An 18,971-nucleotide genomic window follows, 5' to 3' on the forward strand; every position below is an offset into this window, starting at 1 on the left:
CGGCCCCGGCCCGCCGCCCGCCTTCGCCCTCCCCCTCGCTCTCGGCGCCCGCAGCCACGATGAACCGGGGCGGCAGCAGCCCGTCGGCCGCCGCTAACTACCTGCTCTGTACCAACTGCCGGAAAGTGCTGCGGAAGGTACGGGCTCGGCCTGGGGTCCGGCCCGAGAGGGGCCCTTCCTGCCGGCCAGGCGCGGGCTGTTCGGCCCCGGGCGCACACTGGGGAGAGGCTCAAAGAGAACCCCGGACACCGGCCCTACGCGGAGACCGAGGAAGGGGGCGTGGGTTGAGGGTGGGAGGTTGAGGCTGCTATTGCATTTTATCTCCGCCAAGTCAGAGGCTAGTCTCGAGGGAGTGGGATTTTCTGTTTATTAAGGTACCTATGGTCTGTTTTCCGGCTCGCCGACCTCCCTATCTTGCTACCTTCGGTCTGCTCCTCGGGCGGAGGGAAGGAGGGAGGGACCCGTTCGATCCTCCTCCCTGTGCAGTTTAGCTGTTGATGGAGGTCGGTATGAAATCAGAGCAGCCTGGACTGGTCTCGAGGAACCTGGCTCTCTCTTTGCGGTGGCTAACTCTTGCGGGTGTTGTTTTTGTTTATTCGGTTGCTTCTGACTTGTGCGTCTTGCCCAGCACCCTCTTTTCCCATTCTTTTGATGGTCGTCCTGTGTCTGTAGTTCAGTCATGAAAGAAACTAGTAAAGCATCAGGAACTTTATGCCCATGGGAAATGCTATTCGACCTTACAGTTCCTCAGGCTGGGGTTGGGGGAGGAGGAGGTGGACGTGGGTTATCCCTCCTTAGCACCCGCCCCCACCCCCGTGCTGATTCAGAAAAATCAGACGCACTATCAGCTTGTTACTTTCCAGAGTGATTGATAGAAAGTTTACTTCTGTATTGTTTAGCTTACTTGGCATAATCCTTTGGTGGGAGGGTGGAAAGGAGGGGTGGAACAGGATGAAAAAATGTCTCTCTAGACCGAGAACAGTTTTAAATCAGATTTTAACAGCCACTCCTGAGTAATATTATAATCAGTTTATTCTACTTTAAACTCTATTTTTACATTTCGTTAAGAGGAAACATTAGGTGAAGTGCTTCTGTTTGTCCAGTACAAATGAATTAAAATTGCTGAGCTGTGCAGATGCATCGGCACTGAAAGGCTAGGGTGAATATGGTACTGTTTTTAGTCAATTTCTCTAAATACACTTCACTTTGGAATTGTTCTTTATATATTAAAGAAGGAAAGAAAGAGAGCACGTAAGTAAGCAAGCTCAAATATTTGCGCTCTTTGTCCAAAAACTGTTTTTCTTCCTCTGTGGGTCAGGCCAAGTGCCAATCAAAGTTGTTTTTCAAGCCTCTTTTCCCTGCAGTAGGGCTGCTCCTCTTTTTTTTTTTTTTTTCTTTTCCATTTTATTTTATTTGAGAGCGTGAGGAAAGCAAAGGGATTGCAGATTTGAAATTAATTGAATGCTTAAATATGCCTTAAATTGTGTTTATCGGATATGTTTCTCTTGAAACAGATTTTTATTAAATGTGCTTGTTAAGTATGCGCAGTTATTTTTTTTCCATAAACTCTGGGATCGAATTACAGTTGATACTTGCTCAGCTCATTGTAGGGCAGCTTGTGAGAAATGTAATGGATCAGGAGTGCAGATCAGCTTAGATGAATGTTAACTCTTTCACCGCAGAGCCAGATGTCATCTGAACTTAGCTTTAAAAAAAAAACAAAACAAAACTATTTCCTGACTTTAAAAGTGATAAATTATGTCTTTGACATGAAAAAAACGTGTGTTTGACACAAGTTTGATTTAACTCAATCCTGGTTAAAATGACAGCAAGTTTTTTTTTTTTTGTTTGTTTTGTTTTTTAATTGAGTAAGGGGAAAAAAAGCTATATTGACTTCAATACGTTTTTTTTTAAATGGCTCTGGCAATTTGTTAGGATAATAAAACATTTGGAGGTGATATTAGGCTTCAATATCTATTTTATTTTTCTTTTGAGAGAACTATGGCTAGGGATCCATGACACTTTGCTAGTATTTGAGACATCTTTACATCTTCCTCTTAGCTTTTAAGAAACTATTTCTATTTACCTAGAAAGAACATCCTCATTTCTAACCATTATCAGAAGAAGTATGTGGAAAATGGGTATTCACATTTTCATATTTTATAATTACTATGCACATCTTTGCCAATATTCCAGTTTTTAGTAACTCCAAGGTATTTAATATTGATTCATGCAGTAGCATGGAATACTTTAGAAGGAAATAGGATTGTTTGAGCCAGTTATGACATGACTTGGCAACATTTGTAGCTTATTAAGGGTGCTATTCTTAAGTGCTCTTAAAAAATCAGTGTCTAACATTTTAAATTCTTCACCATTTTAAAAATAGCATGTAAGAGTTTATTTCTGATAAAGACATGTTTTTCTTTTTGATAGAAAGAGTATAAGTAAAATTCATCTATAACTCTCAAAATACAATTATTTGAATTCATCTTGTGTTTTCCACTTAATAAAGTGTTCAGTAATAACCAAATGAGTCATAGCACTTTGAATTTCAGTTCACAAAGTTTATAATGGAAGAATGAAACTCATGTGCATCCAGTTTGAATTGCTCTCTGCTGTTATAATCCTCACTAATGATGGGGGAAGGGTAACCTTTATATGTGGGAGAAAGCTTTTATTCTCTCTGTAAGTGGCTTAATTTGTTGCACTGTTGTTGAATTTTGAGGGAATTCCAAAAGGAATTGAATTCACCTTCAAATGAATTTTGTTTAACCCAATTTAGTTTAACCCAATATCTGAATATTGAACCGTATACTGTATGAGAATCACCTTTATTCATAGAAGTGCCTTAATAATTTTGGCTCAGTGTCTTCCAAAAGGAAGAGACTTAAAACATCGAATGTACCTAATTTTGGTAACCTTAGGTCAGTAAAAGGAATGGAGAGGTAACCATATAAAGAAAAGAATGAACAAACAAAACTATCCTTAAATACATAACTCCTACTAAGTCTAACCTGTTCTGTTGCCAATGAGGCAGTTCAGTAAAGTTTTTAATAAAAGAGGAAATGCTTCTATTTACTTTGTAAAGTTGATGAGTTTTTAAGTGTAATAGATTTTGCTCGAAGAAATTCCATTGACACCTAGGTGAACATGATTCTTTAATTTCAGAAGTGGAGTGCCAAACTGCTTTGAGGAAGGTAGTTAATTGTCAGTCCACTCATCTTCCGGTAAATAAAAGCTGGCTTATTACAAATGGACTTTGAGGAGTGAGCAGTTAATACTATTTAAGTGACTAGAACTCTACACTTTAAGTTAGAAGACCTAACATTTAAAAATTCTTAATATGTTTAGGTAGTTCTAGTGATACATCTTTGTGTGTTTATTGCACTTTTCACTCTACTTATATAATCACATATTTTGACAACTTTTTGATAGTTTTATAAGCAAAGATACTCCCAAATTAAAATGGAAAATATTAAACCTCATTTTTCTAGTCAAAATAGTCAGATAATAGCAAGTTTATATTGTTCAGCAAATAGAATGGATTCACTTTGATATGGACTTGTAGCTATATTCTGTTTTGGTTAATCAGGTTTCTTGTGTTATATATTTTTGATCATCAAAGGCAGTTTTTTACTTGATTATCTTAAATGACCTAAGCAGAGATCAAGCAGTGAATTTATGATAGCAAACCTTTATGCAGTGGTTTTCAAAATGCTTTCTATGGATCCCTGAGAAATGCTTAAGGGTTTGAACATGCTTGAGTTGGATTAAATTTTTAAGTATGTTTTAAATTATTTTCAAGTTGTAATTTAAAAATACAGCTACACAAAAATGTATTAGACATAATTTTAATACATTGAAGTCTACTGCAATTATCTTTTGTTACAAGATTCTTGTGCAGGCCTTGAATTATAACTGGTCTGCTATCTTTGTTCATATATTTGAATTTTTTTGTTACCATGTCATTGATGAGAAAGATTTTCATTGATAATGAAGGGATTGGCCCTTTTAAAAAGAATTCTTTTCTCTACATATCTACTCATGTTAAATACTTACTTGTAAGAACATAAACATTATTATCAGTAATTGTTACTTTATAACTAAAATACTTATTAAAATTTTTGCTTTGTATATTTATATGCTTCATAGCTCAGGTTCAATATAAGATTTAATTTGTAAAAGGGGTTCTACTGCTTCTCCCAACTACCCATCATCAAATAAATAAAAAACATAACTACTAATGTAGATGTGCTTACCGTTAGGTCTTTGACAAGTCTTTTAATTTGGAGCAAGTTACTTAACTTCTTTGAAGCTTAGTTTTTTTTCTGTAAAATGTAGATAATTTCTACCTGCTTTATAGGTCATTACATAGCTCAAGAAAGATAGTGTTAAAGTACTTTGTAAACCATGAAGTACAACTGTAAATATAAGGAAGAAAAGGATAAGCATATATATTTTCCCTTTTTCCAGAATACCATAGTTCTTGTGTGTTATGAGAATTTGTACATGCTGAATAATTTGGTTAATATTCACTTTTCTGTCCTGTTTATTGCTTGTAAACAAGAGATAAAGATTATACTTTTAGTTAGAATGATCTTTTTGCATATTTTTTTATTTCCATAATTCTATTTGTATTCTCCATTCCCAGTACCCCTCACTTAAATGATAACCAGTGCATTGCTTTTGGATTTTAAAATAAATAAAATTGCCTATTTGACATTTCAGCAGATAAAGGAAATGGATATTTGGTTTGAGAAGATGAAGAGTTAAGGTTGATTGTGCTTAATAAGGTGGGGGTAAATCTAGGGTAAAGCAAAGAATTTTTAATTATTTTAGGAGAAGAGTTATGGAAGTAAAAGTCTGTTAGTCTTTTCTCTCCATTTCTTTATACTTTTCATTTTCTCCTTTTGAAGGGATTGGGTCATAATAACATATTATATTAACTTTCACAATTTTTAGAGCGCTGTCAAATGATCTTGATTCTCTCAGACTGAGAAGATTTAAGTGGGATGGTCTCTGTCATACAGCTAATAAGTTTATTTAATTCTTAATACTGCCTCTTTAATAAACTGTGTTCTCATTGTCCCCTGCAGTATTGAGGCTGCCGGGGAATATCCCTGCTCCCAGCTTCAGTTCTCTGGAATGCCCACAGATACCTGAAATTCTTCAGGTAACATTGGTTAAGTATGAAAGTTAGCCACTGTTTGATATATTATTACAGATCAATTAGTGGAGTAAGAGAGGAGTAACCTGGCTACTTTTATTCTCTCTCTAATTGTTACTTAGTTAATTTTGTAGTGAGATAAAGTATCAAATAAGATAAAGTTCTCAAAGTATTGTCCTTCGACCTCTGTGGGTATCTAAGACCATTTCAGAGGGCCCGGGAGGTCAAAACTATGTTCATAATTATACTAAGACTTTATTTGCCTTTATCAATACATGAAAGAAACAGTGGGGGTAAAACTGTGCTGTCCTCTTAGTATAAATCAAGGTAGTGACACCAAGCAGGGATTGCTGTATTATTCATCACCACACGCTCAACAGTGGGGGGATGGGGGGGATGCCTATTTCACTTAATTTTGTCCTTGAAGAAGCAGTAAAAATTTAAATTCTGTTAAATATTGATCCTGGAGTGCCCATCTTTTTAATATCCTGTGTGACAAAATGGGAAGTGTATAGCACTTGTACTGCATGGCAATCTGTTTTCAAGGGGAAAATGTATGCAGTTGTTTTAGTTACAGGCTGAACTAGCCACTTTTTTCATGTAACTCCATTTTTACTAGAAAGAACACCTGTCAGACAAACTTTGGTAACTTAGACTTGGATATTTGGTAAACATTTTCTTAAAAAATGAGTAATGCAACCCTGAAAACTCAAGGAAAACTAACTGACAATATTTGTTGCCAGTGACAAAACCCAACCTTTCAAGAAAAAATTAGAATTTTGAAAAATGTGTATTTGCTACCATTAGCCTGAAAGCTTCCCAGTCCTTAAAGGCCACCCCTTGAGATGTAGGATGATATTAATGGATGTGATTTTTTGTTACCGAATTATAAAATTTGTCCACATTTGGAAGATCTGCTGTAAATCATTGAGCCAATATTTTCTAAATGACCAATGCTACTCAGGACCTTTCTTTCCCTTTCAGCCAAGAGCCAACCAATTACAGCATAACGGACATAATCTTTGGATCTCACCATTCTTTTTATCACTGGCAATGAATATTGTCAGTAGTTTTTCTTGAATTTTCAGGATCGCTTAACTCATTTTTAAGAAAATGTTTATCAAAATTATGCATGGGTAAAAGATCCATTCAAAATGCAAGATAGAAAATGGATTTTAATGTAATTTACAAAGTTAAGTTCATGGATATGGTTTCAGATTCCACATTACAACTAACGTTTAGGGAGCTAAATTTGTAGAGTTTTGGTGTGGTATCAAAATATAATATTCAGGATTATCTCCTTTTTCTAACTACATATCTATGTCAGGACAGATTTTCCTCATTTAGTTTAATCAACATATATCACAACAGACAATGCAGAAAATTCAGGTGTCTTGTATCAAATAGACATTAAAGAGATTTGCAAAAATGTAAATGTCACTTTTCTCACTTTTTTTGGGAAATATTTTCATAAACATGTGACATGTTATCATGTAATGGATTTTTATTATTATTTTAAATGAATTAAACATGTAAGCTTTTCAGTTTTAATTTCTAATACAGTATATATTGACAGTTATAACCCACACATAAACAAAACTTTTTGGGAGTCTTCAATAATTTTTAAGAGTGTGAAGGGGTTCCAAGACTAAAACATTAAAGAACTGCTGAGCCAGAGTTACTGATGGCACTGTATGGTACATATAAATGTAATTCTGTGGGGAAAATAAAAAGCTAATACCACTGACAGCGAATGTGGATAAGGCCAATCCAGTCACTTCTATTCTGTGTGTGGGTGACTTGCAGATGCTGCCTAGCACCTTTTCAGTGATATCCTAGAAGATGATCTTTCTGTAATTTTCATGAGCATCTCTTAACCTGGTAGAAGCCAGGGGGAGGAACAAAGCTATTTAGAGCTAACATTCTTCTTAGTTCTGTGCAGCAAATGAAGAAAGGTCAGATCCAAAGATTATGTCCACTGTGCTGTAATTGATTGGTTCTTGACTAAAAAGGAAAGAAAGACCCTGAGTGGCAAGGTTAGCCTTTTTGGCTTGAAAGCTGGGAAGTGTCAGTGAAGCAGCAGCAGATGAAGGGACAAGAAAGAATCAGAGAAGAAAGAGAAATATCAGTGTAGCGTACTGATAACAAGCGTTGTTACAACAAAGAAAAATAAAACCACCACTGTAGACAGGAGATAAGGACAGCTGTGAATATGAGAGTTCTTAGAAATACTGCAGTCCTCAAAGGTATAGGGGACTATTCATTGTGTGTGTATGTGTATAGCAGGGTGGGGCGGGGGTGGGGGGTATACTGTACACGAAATCTGTGGCAGCCAACAACTGTCTACAATTCAATGTGGTCTTGAAGGCATGGGCATAAGGATCTATTTACTCTGTCTGATTAGATCTGGTGAGACTTACAAATGACTACCAATATCTAACCTGTCCCTTAGACATCACTGAAATGTGAGTGAGGATTGGTGGAGGAAGTAGAATTCACTAAATATAGTAAATACATTACGAAGCCAAAACATTTAGTCCTGTGTTTCATAATTGTTACCTGAAACCTATATGTAGGTGTGATGTAAACTATTTAAAAATATATGTCCTGTACAGTCAAAATATATAGTTAACATGCATAATTCCTATATCCTTTTCAAAAATTTTCTTCAAAACTCTGGTGGCATTTCCCAAAAGCCTTTCCAAATTGTCTAACTCTCCCTCTATCCTCTGGACTGCCATGCTGTACAGTTATACTACATTTATTGGACTTAACATATTGAATTATAATTAACAATTTATATATATCTTTGTCCTACTAGTTTGCCTCTTATTTGGGATCTAGCTAATGGAAAGTTTATTTTTAACAAAATGGGATTTTACTTTAAAGACATATATCATAAATACTGGCAATGTATTTATATTGGATGCAATATATAACTAATAAAATGAAAACTTTTCTCAATTTCAAAAATATGTCTGAAATGTTTGTTTTTTACAGTCCTATTTTGTTGTCTTTATAGGGAACACTTTCAGAAGTGCAATAGCAAAGATTATTTGAGAAAATAAATTCCACTGATGCCTGTTTTTTATTATTTTTGGTTTTAGTTTTGTTTTTAAACATTTTAAAACCATGGGAATGTTTCAGTTAAATATCATACCACTTTTTGAAGGGAGTTCTGATAGGGAGCAAGAATGTTTGCCTGCCCAGAGTAAGGACACCCAGAAAGAGAACGCCCGTCTTAGCTGCTGGTCTTTCTCAGAAATGTAAAGTGGCCATTGCTTTGATATGGACACATGCCCCACCTCTTGTAATCTGCTACTGTTATATAAGAGATGAATGTTTTAGAGTAGTTAAGGGCACACCTTCATATTTCCAAGATTCTCTGTAAACAACCTCAAAATTCCAGTTTGACTATAGAATTCTGGCTAAGGCTTTCCATTGCCACCTCTCCCCCCCTGACCCCAGCCCTTTACTTTGAAAGTCTCCCATGCCAGCTGTGATCCCCTTGGCCAGAAGGCACTCCCTTGGTAACTATGAAACAGAATTGTTGATAGGCCAGGACTACCCCATAACTAGCCTTTACTTTTTAGATCCACCCAGAAGTGAATCATTCATTGGTCTGTGGGCCAGGATATTGGATGCCCTCTGAGGGTCGCATGAATATTGTGGGGTATTTTATCCCTATTTAGAACTCATTGCATTTTGCTGCTGAGAGCTTCTGATAAGATATGACAGGCATTTTACCTTATGCTTCATAAAAAATGTATTGAAAATACATATGAGTAAGTATGACCTATTATAGAAATGGTTTAGTTAGGTCCACATTATTTCTTGCATCGGAGATGACTTCTTAACAAGTATAAAATATATATTTGAGTAAGACTTATTTTCACTTCATTCTTTGCTAATCAATAGCTATTCGTAATGGAGGGGTGTGTCATTATTTCTATTTTTTTAAATTTTTTACATGCTAAGCTGTTGCAGAGCAGTTAGGAGGGGGTGAGGGGAAGGGGGATAGAGTGGGAGGAGGATGAATGAGGGAGGGGGCATGGTTGAGGCTGTGGCACCTCCCTCATTCCAGCAGGGGAGCCCAGGGGGCTTCTGGTGTGTGTGGGGGGGCAACATGGTTAGGGCCCTCGCCTCCCCCCCACCCTGGAAGCCAGGGCACTTCTGGGCAGCTTGGTCATTACCAGGCTGGATGTGGACATTGGGGTGTTTATTTCTAGATACATATTTTACTTTTCATCCTTCTTACGGTAAAGATAGAACTGGTCAATTGAAGAAATGAAATTTATCTTACAAATTATAGATATATATATGCGGAATATTTAGAAAAATCAAACTTACCTCATGGGTAACTAAAGTTGGATTTTGTGGAAGATCATTGTAATTGTCTGAGACTATGACTGTTAGTTTCAAAACACATTTTATAATAATAACAAATAGGAGCTTCTATTGAATACTGCCCATGTGCCATAGCCTATGCTAAGTATTTAAGCTGTACATATGTTATCACATTTAAGCATCACAATTAACCGATGAGGAATCATTACTTACATTATATGGATGAAGAAACTGGGTCTCAACAAATAGGAGCTTCTATTGAATACTGCCCATGTGCCATAGCCTATGCTAAGTATTTAAGCGGTACATATGTTATCACATTTAAGCATCACAATTAACCGATGAGGAATCATTACTTACATTATATGGATGAAGAAACTGGGTCTGAGAGGGCTTCAGAAACTTCCTAAAGGTCATTGTTAAGTGGAAGACTCGGGATTTGAGACTAGGTGGAACTCCAAAGCCTGGCTCATTATACAGGAATAAATACTGCATTGCCTTACATTCTGCCTGTTTTTTCTTTATGGAAAAGACTTGTAAAATGCAAAAGTAATGAAACTTAATAGGACCTGATTATTCAAGAGATTAATAAGAGTGATTTCAAATTCATTTATTCTACTACTTTATTTTTACATGAGAAATGCAAAAAAAAAGTGCTTTATAAGATTAAATCAGTTGAGAAACAATTGAAGTTCTTATTGAACAGTTTTAATCTATCTAATTAGCTCTTTTATCTATGTAAACCCCTAATCGTGTGACCATTCTTTCCTAATCTCAGGATATTTTTCCTCCTAACTTCCCAGCATACTTTACCCTCCTCCTTCTGCCAACCAGTCATTCATTAGTTCAATAACATTGAATCATTTAATACTATTGTAGTATCTGTGACAAAAGATAGTGTCTAGAAACATTTAAATGTTGTGTCTCTTGAATAGGACCTCTAAAAATAGTCTCACTTTCTGGTAAATTTTTTGCAGTAAAAATGAGTTATTTGTGAAGATAAGAAATAACATGAATGCTCATTTCCACCATTAATTTTGGCTTTCTGTGTTAAGGCCAAAATGTTGGTGAAAGGAAGCAAAGAAACCCTGGGACTGGTATCCTTCCCCTGGCCTTTCCCTACTTATATTCCCCATAATACTACATCTACAGAAGAGTTGCAAGTCTTACAAAGGGTTTATGTTTTGAGGATAGGGATTTATGAGGAGATGTGGTTCTGCGTGAATTAGAACCCTGAGATTTTTCCATAGAAACAGTGTTAATACTGCAAATACATTCAGTAGGCATTTACTGAGTAGCTTGGAAACTAGCCACTAGGCGTAACATTGTTCCAGAGGAAAATATATACTGAAATCTAAGTAAATGCTTCACTGAAAACTGTCCTTCCTAAGCAGTTTACTCAACACTGAAAATTAGGGTAATGATTTTGACAAAAATATTTTTCTTAATATGTTCACTCCCAGGATGAGTTTGTCAATTATTGTGTCTAATAGGAAAAAACCGTTAAAACAGTTAATGCAGTTATTCAGGTAGGAGTCGAAATGGAGAAAGATATACAAACTGGGTGATAAGCAGGGTGTGGAACAACTGAGGCCCAGTGTTAGCTGGCTTATCCTTGATCACTCTGACTAAGGCTCTGGCCCAACATGGTGCATTTTAAGCTGGGTGACATTTTTTATTACTCATTGTTGTCTTTAAGGTAAAATAAATGAAAAAAATCAATTTTAACTCCCCACAAAGTTCCCTTTTTATATGAAATTAGGAATTTAACATGTATATCCTATTTTTTTTGGTATAAATTAATAAAGGAAAACAAATCAGTCCAGCAAATATACTCCACTAGAAGAAGAATGAAAACAAAACAAAGGACACCTAAGCTAAAGTAACATACCTTAGCACTAAATGCCTTGTAATCTTCAAATTCTTTTTTTTAACCATCAAAACTTTCTTGTGTATTACTTGTAGTAGTGATGTTCAGCTGGGGTGTGGAATACCTATTTGTGTTGCACTTGTATTGTTTTAATGGAGTATGACTTACATAACTAATAATCTCATGAGATACTAATTTTTATGTTGTATAGCTGTTAAAACTAACTACAAGCTCTAGGTTCTAATATTCTTTAGGCAAAGTGCATTGTTTAACACCCAAAATTAGCATTAACTAGTAAGTATTCTTTTGATTATACAAGAGACCTTCTTAGTATTTGGCACTCTTAAAAATAAGGGAAAATACATGGTTAGGTAAATAAAAGTGTAGAAAAAATTTCCATTTTATGCTCATCAGGATTCTATGTCAGATGCCTTTTACTGGCTAAGGCTCTGGCCCAGCATGGTGCATTTTAAGCTGGGTATCATATTATTTATTACTCACTGTTGAGTAATAAAAATTCTTAGGCAAAAAATGTTAAGGTTACTAACATTTATAAATCACTCAATACTATATGAATGTCTTCCATTCATTTATTTATTCGTTCACAAACATTTAGTGCTTCTACCTATAAGACACTGAATGAACATAGAATGACAATATCAGGGTTTTTACCTAAGTGGTGTGATGATTGCGACATATTTCTCACAGAGATCTTCAAGGTTATGCCCCTCACTTAACAGATAGTATAGAACAGGGTTTGGCAAACTTTCTGTAATGGGCAAGATAATAAATATTTTAGATTTATAGGCCATACATACAAGCATAGTAGTTTTTCTATAGTAAGTAATTATAAAGTGTTGAACTAATTGTCTTATTTTGTTAAAGTCCTAATTCTCCACCTGCTTTTGTCAACTAATGTTAATAAAGTGGCACTAAAGAAATGTGTCATGTAATAAGTGAACTATACACATACTCCAGAGTTGACAAGGGTATACCTGACACAGGAGTATGTGAGTGTTGGTGTTGGGGAGTGTTGTGAGTGGAAGGTAATTCAGTAGAAACAAGTCTCTCTTCTGATGAGCAGAAGTGATGGCTCTCAGTAATTTAAAAATGGAAAATCAAGTTATTCAGAATATTTTTTATGGGGATAATCTTTAAAAATTGCATATTGAGCATTTAATCAGTGAGTATAATATGGCAACTGTATTAGTCTGTTTTCTGTTGCTTATAACAGAATACCTGAAACTGGTTAATTTATAAATAGAATTTATTTTTTACAGTTTTGGAAGCTGAGAAGTCCAAGATTCAGGGAACACATCTGGTGAGGGCCTTCATCTTGGTGGGAACTCTACTGAGTCCTGTGACAACCAGGGTATCACATAGTGAGAATGGCAAGAGTGCTTTCATGTGCTGTTCTTACAAAGCCACTAGTCTACACTCATGATAACCCATTAAACCATTAACCCATTACTCCATGAATAGAGTAATCCATTCATCAGGGCATAGTCCTAACTATCCAATCACCTCTTAAAGGCCTCACCTTTTAAATACCACTATCGGACAGATTTTCCATCCTCTTAACACTGTTAAATGGGAATCAAGTTTCCAACACATGAACTTTGGAGGGACACGTTCAATCCATAGCGACAGTATTTATCCAAGTTGCACATTTGTAAAAGCATCAGTATATTGATGTTTTCTATGGTTGAGCTCTAATGATACCCAGAGCAATGACACAGCCAGTGCAACATGCAAGATTCAAGCCCTATTCAGTCAGTCAGAATTTCCATTCAAATGAAGATTGACAGTTATGCATTTTAATAATGTATACTTCAAATTAGCTCTGGTAGGGATGCCTTTGACCAATTCTTGTGATTGTATATTATGATTACATATGGGAGAATTAAATGCATATAACCCATATGCAAATATGGATGATCTTTCTTATTCTCTTTTATCTTGTGAAGTAATCACTAATCTAATGTACCTTGTTTAAAAAAAATAACTTCCATGATGTATAAGCAGCCATTAATGGAAAACATTTTATTTTTAATTGGTGTTAATCTTTTAAAGGTAAGTATATGATATCTATGTGTTTTTATCTTGCTTTACTGATTATTTACTAACAACTATATGTTTTTATCTTACTTCCATACTTATTAGGTCTTTATTAGAACTTTTGCAGAGAACATATTTGTCACAATGAAATATGGAAAGAATTGACAATTAATGAGTAGCTCAGTAACTTTATTTAACTTCAGATATAGGCACAATTGGATTTTTTAAAATACTGAGTAAGTAACTAGGATGTTGCCATCAATGTGCTGCAGAGTGTTCCCTCTTTCATTTTACGGTGCTATTAAAATTTGTACTGATTATGGCATGTACATTTAGTAATTTTGCATCTAATAACCACTGTGTTACCATTCAGAAAAAGCACTCTGATGTCATAAAAATGAAGTAATTTGGCCTCTAGAATTCCTAACTTGTCTGTCACTTTTTCAGTGACAAGTATACATTATATAACCATAAAATTGGAGAGGAATGCATTATTATTATAAAAGGTCATTTTCTTTTATTCTACCTTTATAGTCATTTTAATGCATTTTAGTGTTTGTGGATAATTAACTATTTGATAGAAGCTATAGAGCACTTGAAAACTAATGTAATGTGCTATTGTAGATCATCATTTTAAGACAAAAGATTTCTAAAATGAAGATGTGTCAGTGGAAAAGCTATATTTGGATCACAGAAATTTGATACTTTTCTGGAATACATGTAATGCTGTAATGTGCTATTGTAGATCATCATTTTAAGACAAAAGATTTCTAAAATGAAGATGTGTCAATGGAAAAGCTATATTTGGATCACAGAAATTTGATACTTTTCTGGAATACATGTAATGCATAATTGGTTTATGGTTATTTCTAAGAAAAATTTACATTAAAATACTAAGTTCGTCTTCACTGTTTTGTAGTAGATATTTGTTTTTCAAGGCCAGTTGAATTCACAGGAGATAAGTCATTTACTACTGGTCAGGGGTTTATTTTCCTGAATGTCATTGTAATTCACATCAGTTATCCAACCACAGGATAACAATTTTTAGGAATTAATTGGTCTTTATTGAATTAATATTCTTTCCAAATTGCTATGATTGACTGTCCTTACTACTCCCCTCCCCCAAGACTGAAGCTATAGTTTATTTAAAATGGTTAATTTGGGGAAAGATTGAAGTATTTATTAACAGGGTTATGAAGTTTGGTTCTGGATCCAGCAGCATCAGCATCATCTGGGAGTTTGTTAGATTCTTGGGCCCCCATCCCAGACTTGCTGAATCAGAAATTTTAACAATACTTCCAGGTTATCTCTAAGAATTGAGTTCCACTGGTCTAGGATTATTAGCCAAATGTTTCTTCAAATGGGAATTGTTTATGTTCATTTCATATTCAACATGCATTATCAATTGTTTGAAAAATATGGTAAAAAGAGGAAATTGTTTCAAATTAATCTAAAATCCTAGTCTTCATGGATGACAGTGGCAGTACCAGTTCTAGAATCAGGAAAATTCCTTTTGCCTGTTTTAAAAATGTAGCTGTAGACTTGAGATCTTCCAGTACAATATACTCTCCCCTTAAGAAAAATGTCTCATTTTATTGTTGTGAGATTCTGAACTTTAGCGTAAGGAAAAAGGAGAATCGAGTTTTGGAAGCTTGTTTACAGCTGAAATCAAGTGAAAATATCTCTTCAATTTGCTTGCTTCCATAAAAATAAGTGTTTTAGCACTAACATTGGTAGACTCTGGTGGGTCTTTCCATCTTAGATTATTTTTATTTCAAGGAAGATTGATGTTTTAAGTTTTCATGGAGAAAAGAAAATTGTTTCTTAAATCAAAGGAGAAATGATAACATTTGTCCGAAAGACAGTTTTAGGATTGAGACAATGTATTTTTTAAATTGTTTTTGAGTCTGTTAGACAAGATTAAATATGTATATAAATTATGGATATTCTTTTTCACCTATGGTAGTTTACTCTTCAGTTACAAATGTAGTGTCAGAAAGTCACATCAGGAAGCTGGCAAATTAAAACAAAGGCATGTTTCTTCTACATGGACCCCAGATAAATAGAAAATTGTTCTTTGAAAAGCAAAGATCTTTTCAGTTACTTGCAGTTCTGTTGGATAGTAACTTTAACTAATTTTATTTTGTTCTTTGGTTGCACCTCATTTTGAGGTAATGGATGTTTTCCACATACTGACTCTAATATAGTACTAATTTAACCTGTATTGATCTTACTCAGGAAAAACAATGGGCTGTATTAAATTGTCCCCCACCCTACTTCCAAATTCCCCTATGTATTGGCTGCCCCAAAACTGAACTAGGGAGAATGATGCTTTTCAATTGACCATTTTTCTATCCTTCCTCTGTGAGGAAAGGACTAATATAGTACCTTAAATAGAACTGTATCCATGGCAATGGACAGTCAGCTTTTGACTCTGAGTCTCATATAAAAAAGGAAATTTTAAAAAGCATTTTCATGGTCTAAAATAGCAGTATGGCAAGAGTAAGGTATGAGAATATTTCCTGTCTGTTATTGCATGACTGATTAAGCTAGCAGAACATATCTTTTTTTACATAACACTTTTTATCTGAATATTTTGAAATGCTATACAATTCTTTCTCTTAATGATTGATAAGTATTATGTTTAGGTTGATAGAAAAGTTGAGAAGCTCAGATATAAGCTTAGAATTGGGGTCCATGCTTGAGAAAAAAGAGCTGCCTAGCTCTGGTTGTAATCTTATTCTCATAAGGGATAAAAACACTGACTAAATTATGGGTCATTTCTTGATTGTATTTAAACAATTATCTCTGGAACACTGTAAGCAGTGACAAGATTAAAAATAAAAGCTTAACAAATTATGCCATTTTTCCCCCTAACTAATTTCTACAATTTGGGGTCTACAGATATCACTTACCCTACTTAAAAGCCACCTCCCTTGTTCCTTCCTGCATCCACACCCACTCAAGAGACAGAGGCCTTTGATTCTAGCTGCTGGGCCACCTGGCCTTCAGTAACAGTCAGTGAGGATGCTGTTCTTTAGAGGCTAGAACATAAGACAACATTATTATTTGTAATCTTTTTTTGTCCTTTTCCTTTCTATAGTTGTTTCCTCTTTGACTAAATCATAGAGGCCTTTGATTCTAGCTGCTGGGCCACCTGGCCTTCAGTAACAGTCAGTGAGGATGCTGTACTTTAGAGGCTAGAACATAAGACAACATTATTATTTGTAATCTTTTTTTGTCCTTTTCCTTTCTATAGTTGTTTCCTCTTTGACTAAATCATGTCTCAGTATAGGATTAGTTTCCAGTTTAGTCAACCCTCATCTTTAAAGCATCATCATTAGATGCTTAATACTTAGAGATTACTGTTAAAGAGAGAATTGGTTAAACAAATTATGTGACATAAATACAGTGAAATACTGGGCAACTCTTAGGGTATAGATCTATGTATAGAAGTCAACAGATGTCCATAATAAGTTATTGAGTGGAAAAGGCTTTTTTTTTTTTTTTAATAAAATATATGAAGCTTCTCATTCTTATTTTTTAAAAGATAAAGAAATACAGAAAGATGGACTCCAAAAATAACAGTATTAAGTTCTGGGTGGTAGGATTACAGAAGATTATTTTTTACCACCTACTTCTTTTTGGTTGTTTTTAACAATAAACGTGTTTTATAAAAATTTAAAAAGCTATCACTTTTGAAATAATAGAATGTATAATTTAAGTGGAAGATAGTGCAGAGAGCAATTCAAATGAGATGTAAATTAAAGATGCATTGAGATAAAAACAAATGCTCAGAGGTTTAATAGATATCCCTAGTAGCTGTGGTAAATTGCCAAGGGAATAATAATGTGTGTGTAGGTGGCTAATGAGAACTCAGATGTGTAGACACAGATATATACAATATGGAAATACACATTTTTTTTGATGTATCAGTCATTTCAGGATTTCCCTTTAGGAACCTGATGTACTTACTGATACTTTATGAGAATATTGATTTTGAATTCCACAGATAGCTACAATTGTATTCCTGTATTTTTACACTGTATGGTAGACATAATAAGACTTATTGTACAAGGTACTTTAAAAAGTTCGTGGAAAGATTTGTATTATCTTTTAATTCTATTTTTCCATGAACTTTTTGAAGTACCCTTGTATAAGTTTCAGGAACTTATCAAATAAGTAACTTGAACATTATATGTTAATCTAGAAATGTTATCTATTAGGACCTGAAAATAGAAAAAGATGGTTATTATATAAAATAATTTAATTTTGCAGTTATTCAATTAATATGTATGTTCTAGGATTTTTGAAGAATAAAAAGGTGTACAGAATCTGATCTAGGTTTTAGAGAGTTTACTGTATGGTTGGAGAGAAAGATATTTTCTAAATAATTATAAAAAGAGGTAAAAATGGAAAACATGTTATTTTGACTTTTTATAGATATTCATAGATTATTTATCTTTAACAATTGTAAAGGCATGTATAAAATTTCCATCATCCTATACATTACTGTGGAAAAGAAGGGTAGTTAAATATTAAATACTTGCTTTTATTTTCAAGGGCAGAGGGATGTGGTTCTGATGAATTTCTCCATTTTAATGATTTTTTAAGCCTAAATTTTAATTCTTGACAATGATAAATATGTTATTACACCTTATATTATATCATAATTATATTATAACATTACAGAGTATCTATAACCTGTTATTTTATAAATGAGTATTTCTTAAGTGGCTTTTTTTCCCCAATTTTATTTTACATTTTTAATGATCTCTGTCATTTTTTGTGCAAGACATTGAATTAAGGGCCTCAATTAATAGTTTTCTAAACCCAATCTATTCTATAAATCTTTAACTTGCTAGGCAGTATTTAAACATTTTGATTAGCTAAATTGTACTTTATGATTGTGTAATTCTAATTATAACAAATACTTATATTGTAGGTAGTATCACACTGTTTTAACAGATTTACAGGTATTTACTCATGTAATATTCTCACTGTCTGTTTTAGTAATCTCCTGTTCTCCCCACTGGTAAGGGAGGGATTCTCAACATTGGGTCAAGGGGGTGGCCAACACTGGACAGATGAGATTGACAGCAGTTTATTAGTCACATAGACTCACAGTGCAGGGCAAGAGAACACTGCATACCATGCAAAGCCACATGGAAGTTGCACTCAGGAACAGAGTGAACAATTTGGGACAGTGGAAGGCAGGCTTTGTGGTATCAATAGGGTGAGGTGCCCCCTGCATTGTACCAAGAGAACACTGCATACCATGCAAAGCCACATGGAAGTTGCACTCAGGAACAGAGTGAACAGTTTGGGACAGTGGAAGGCAGGCTTTGTGGTATCAATAGGGTGAGGTGCCCCCTGCATTGTATAGGAAGCTATGATATGTTTGAATAATTGCATGGGCTGGCAGTAAGCTGAACCCTGCTACTCAGTAATAAGTAGAAATTGAATCTGGTCTATTTGATAAGGAAGATTATTTGGCCAGGAGACCTTATCTGCATGAACAGGGTGGGG

General features: G+C 34.7%; 1 protein-coding gene across 1 annotated transcript in view; it reads left to right on the forward strand.

Annotated features, from left to right (window-relative positions):
- Window positions 1-6: 6 nt before the first annotated feature.
- SESN3 (sestrin 3) overlaps window positions 7-18,971 on the forward strand; it is a 79,672-nt gene continuing 60,707 nt past the window's right edge. The window contains exon 1 of the mRNA XM_008583785.1: window positions 7-137. Within this exon, the coding sequence (XP_008582007.1) occupies window positions 60-137 (78 nt within the window). The 5' untranslated portion in view covers window positions 7-59. The remainder of the gene's footprint in view (window positions 138-18,971) is intronic.

The sequence above is a fragment of the Galeopterus variegatus genome, unplaced genomic scaffold (genome assembly GCF_000696425.1).
Source record: "Galeopterus variegatus unplaced genomic scaffold, G_variegatus-3.0.2 Scaffold3040, whole genome shotgun sequence".
NCBI lineage: Eukaryota > Metazoa > Chordata > Mammalia > Dermoptera > Cynocephalidae > Galeopterus > Galeopterus variegatus.